The sequence below is a fragment of the Crocodylus porosus genome, unplaced genomic scaffold, assembly GCF_001723895.1.
Source record: "Crocodylus porosus isolate Cpor-Errol unplaced genomic scaffold, CroPor_comp1, whole genome shotgun sequence".
Taxonomy (NCBI): Eukaryota; Metazoa; Chordata; order Crocodylia; family Crocodylidae; genus Crocodylus; species Crocodylus porosus.
The window spans coordinates 16,261,959-16,265,314 of NW_017728932.1; the positions used below are offsets into that span (position 1 = coordinate 16,261,959).

The window sequence follows — 3,356 nt, forward strand, 5'->3', positions numbered from 1 at the left end:
TCACCCCGCGCTGTCCCTTTAACTGCGTGAACACGTGACGGCGTCACGTGACCCCGGCCGGCGGAAGCGGCCCCGCGGTGACGCGGGCGGTTGCTATGGTGCCAGGCCGGCGCGGCGTAGGGGGATGCAGCGGCCTGGACCTGGGCCAGCGGCCGCGGCCCCGGGAGACGGTAAGTGCCCCGCGGCGCTATCCCGGTGTGCCTTGCGGGCCCAGGGGAGGGGCGCTTCCCTGCGTACATTGCGGGCCGGTAGTTCCCTGCATGCATCGCGGCCCACGCAAGATGGCGGGGGCGGGGCGGAGCTGCCCTTTCCCAGCATGTATTGCAGGCCCAAGGGAAGGTATGAGCCCGTGTGTGGGGAGGGGAGGGGAGCATATCCCAGAATGCGTTGCAGCGTGAGCAAGATGGGTCCAGCGCGCGGACGACGGGCCAGGCTCCCATGTCCCAGCATGCATTACACGCCCAACGCACTGCAGGAAAACCCCAGCACGTACTGCAGGAGAATGTTGCACCAGTGTGAGCTCTGGCCCCTGGAACGGGTAGCATTCCCCAGCATGCATTGCGGCATGAGCGGGCTACCTGGCCCAGCATGCCGTGCGGTTGTTGGGGGTGGGGCAGGACTCCTTTCCCAGCATGCATTGCGGGCCCACTGCTATGACCGATCTGTACCGTGTGGGTTCCCCTGATGAGTGCTTCCCAGCATGTATTGCAGGCCCCGGGACCAAGCTGAACTTCTGAGTGTGTGGGTGTGGCATATCCCAGCATGCTTGTGCAGCGCATGCTTTTTGAAGCCTTTTGGAGATGTCCCCAGGTCTGGTCCAGTGCCATGGAGGCAGGGTCTCCCAGCATGCTTTGCACCCCCTGAAGGCACCCTCATGTCCCAGCATGGATGGCTCCAGCTTGATTCAAGCACGTTCTGGAGCCTGGCTGCACGGTGCCAGAGCGCCGTCCAGTCACGTCAGCATTCACAGCTCCCGAGGTCACAGTCCCAGGCTCTGCCGCTTTGCTGCAACTATTATAAGCCCCCTTTTGTCGTCCCCTTGGCAAATGTGCAGCGTCTTTAAATAACTCGGATTAATTCTTTCTGCTCCCTGGGGAAAGGCTAATAGCTCTGGTTTGTCTTTTGGAGCAGCCGGGGCAAAAGACCCCAGCTGTTTCTTGGGGGTTCATGACTGCTAAGGCAGCCGGGCCCTGCCAGGAGTTACTTCCCTGCGCGCACCCCCGAGGCGTGCCGTGGAGATTGCATTACAGGGCTGCGGGGGAAAGGCGGTGAGAGAGAGCTGCTGCCTCCAGCACTCAGGCTTCTCCTGGCAGCAGGGGTGCTGCAGGCGGGTCTGCCTCCAGCCCGTGCCCAGGGGTGGTCGTGATCCAGCACTGGGCAGGAGCCCTGCCAGGAGGACAGAGGAGCTTGTGTGCAGCCCCTGGGCACGGAGCACCGGTCCCCCAGGCTCAGAAGTCCCCCCACAGCCGGAGCAACGCTCTGCTCCCAGCGCAGAGAGAAGGGGGGTGTACCACGTGGGGGCTGCTGGCCTGCCCCCTGCGCAGCTCCTGTGCGCCTTCGCTCGGCACAAGCTCGTTGGGGCAGTGAGCAGCCTCCTGGGTGCAGCGTTGGAACCCCTCCCCAAGGACAGCAGGCGCTGCGGTGCTGGTCTAGGTTTTGTCCAGTGGCCACCCGGCTGGTGGCCCTTTGCCCTTTGGGACCCTGGAGGCAGCTCCGCAGCTTTACCTTGGTCTGAGCCAGGCCCCAGGGAGGGTATTCGGGCAGGTGGCCTTCGCGCTTCCTTGGGTCCCCACATAACCATGCTCTGCAGGACACGGCTGTTCAGCTCCCAGAGTGCAGCCCAAGGCTGCTGCTGCCCCCCAGCCCCAAGTCTCCCCCAGAGCTGGGGGGCTGGGGATCCAGATTCCCTTGTGCCTGGAGGCCTCTGAGCCCCTCTTCTCTGCACCCCCTTGGCTGGGCTCGCCTGAGAGCTAGGACCCCACAGTGGTCCCTACTGAGCAGCCAGAGAAGATGGGTCCCTGCAGCGGGGGACATGCCACACAGCCTTGCTTTGCCCAGGCAGCTCCTATGGCCGCAAACAAAGACAGACTTCCCGGCCTCCAGCCTGGCGTCTCTAGACTCGAGCTGGAACAAGTCCTCCCTGTCATGGCAAATGTGGTTGCCCTTGGCCCACAGCGGCTGGGCAAAGCAAGAGTGAAAGCTGGGCCCAGAGGATGGTGGCCCTGTGCAAAGTCAAACCCACAGGTCCTGCCTGAAGGGACAGAGCATTGACCCCCAGGCCATGAGCCTGGCTGGATAGACAAGCTTCCTGAGGCTCCCCTTGACTCTGTCCTTGTGCACGTGCTGGCCCCACGACAAGGGGCCCAGAAGTGAGAGGCAAGTCTAGCTAGGACCTGTGCAGCATGGTGCTGGGCCTGTGGGTGCAGGTGCTGAGGGCCTGGGTTCAAGTCCTGGTTGCTCCCTGTTTTGCAGGGAGGCGCCCTCCTCTTTCTGCAGCAGGCCCTGGCTGCTGTGCCTCAAGGGGCCCACGGCCGGAGCAGCTCTTGGCCTTCCCTGGTACTCTGGCGGTAAGGGTGCTACCCTAGGTAGCAAAGATGGTGGGTTCAATCCCTACCCTAGCTAGGCCCCTTGTCCTTCAGGTAGACCCTTGCGCCCAGGTGCGCACAAGGGGAGTAGGCTGGCTGAGCAGAGGAGATTTTTTTTTTTGCACTTTGAAGCCCAGGTTTTCCTGGTGCGCCACAAAACCAAGGCCAAAAAAACCCGGCTGGCTGCTGGGTGGTTCAGGACACATCCAAGTGGGCTACAACCTCAAGTCCCCTCCAACTTGGAGCTGCCATCACCCCTGAGCTCCAGCTAGAAGGCAAGCGCCGGAGGGGGAAACGGTTGCATAGTAGATGGCGACCAGGGGACTCAAGCTGATCAGGGACTTGAACCCACAGCCTCTCCCACCAGCAGCAGTGCCCCAAACCACCCAGCCGTAAAGGGCCAGCATGTCAGCACCCCTTCCCGCGCCCCTCTTGACTCGCCTCGCCCGCCGCCCTGCAGGCAAACAGTCACAGGGGCCTGCCCCGCCACTTAAAAGCAAAGCGCTGCTGGCACCAGAACTTCAACCCACAGCCCCAGGGCAGTGCCCCACCACCCTGCTCCACCTGCCCTGGGCCCCCAGGCCCCTTGCCCTGCTCCCTCCCCCCTACGCTAGGCCCACCACACGGGCGCCCCAGGGCCCAGGGGCAACAGCCCCCACCCCTCGTGTGGCCCCGCCAGGCACGGCCTTGACACACCCCGGGGCAGCTGCTGGGGTGGGCTCCCCTACCGGGGGGGAGGCTCCCCCCGCCTCGCGGCGCAGCAAGCGGGGC

At 64.1% G+C, this 3,356-nt stretch overlaps 1 protein-coding gene across 2 annotated transcripts in view; it reads left to right on the top strand.

The window, feature by feature from the left end:
• The first annotated feature begins 9 nt into the window (after positions 1-9).
• The window catches only part of ZSWIM7 (zinc finger SWIM-type containing 7), a 9,513-nt gene continuing 6,166 nt past the window's right edge, over positions 10-3,356 (top strand). The window contains exon 1 of one of the 2 annotated variants that reach the window (XM_019545766.1): positions 10-170. In XM_019545766.1, the coding sequence (XP_019401311.1) occupies positions 125-170 (46 nt within the window). In that variant the 5' untranslated portion in view covers positions 10-124. The remainder of the gene's footprint in view (positions 171-3,356) is intronic. The other variant, XM_019545767.1, reaches the window with a different exon arrangement.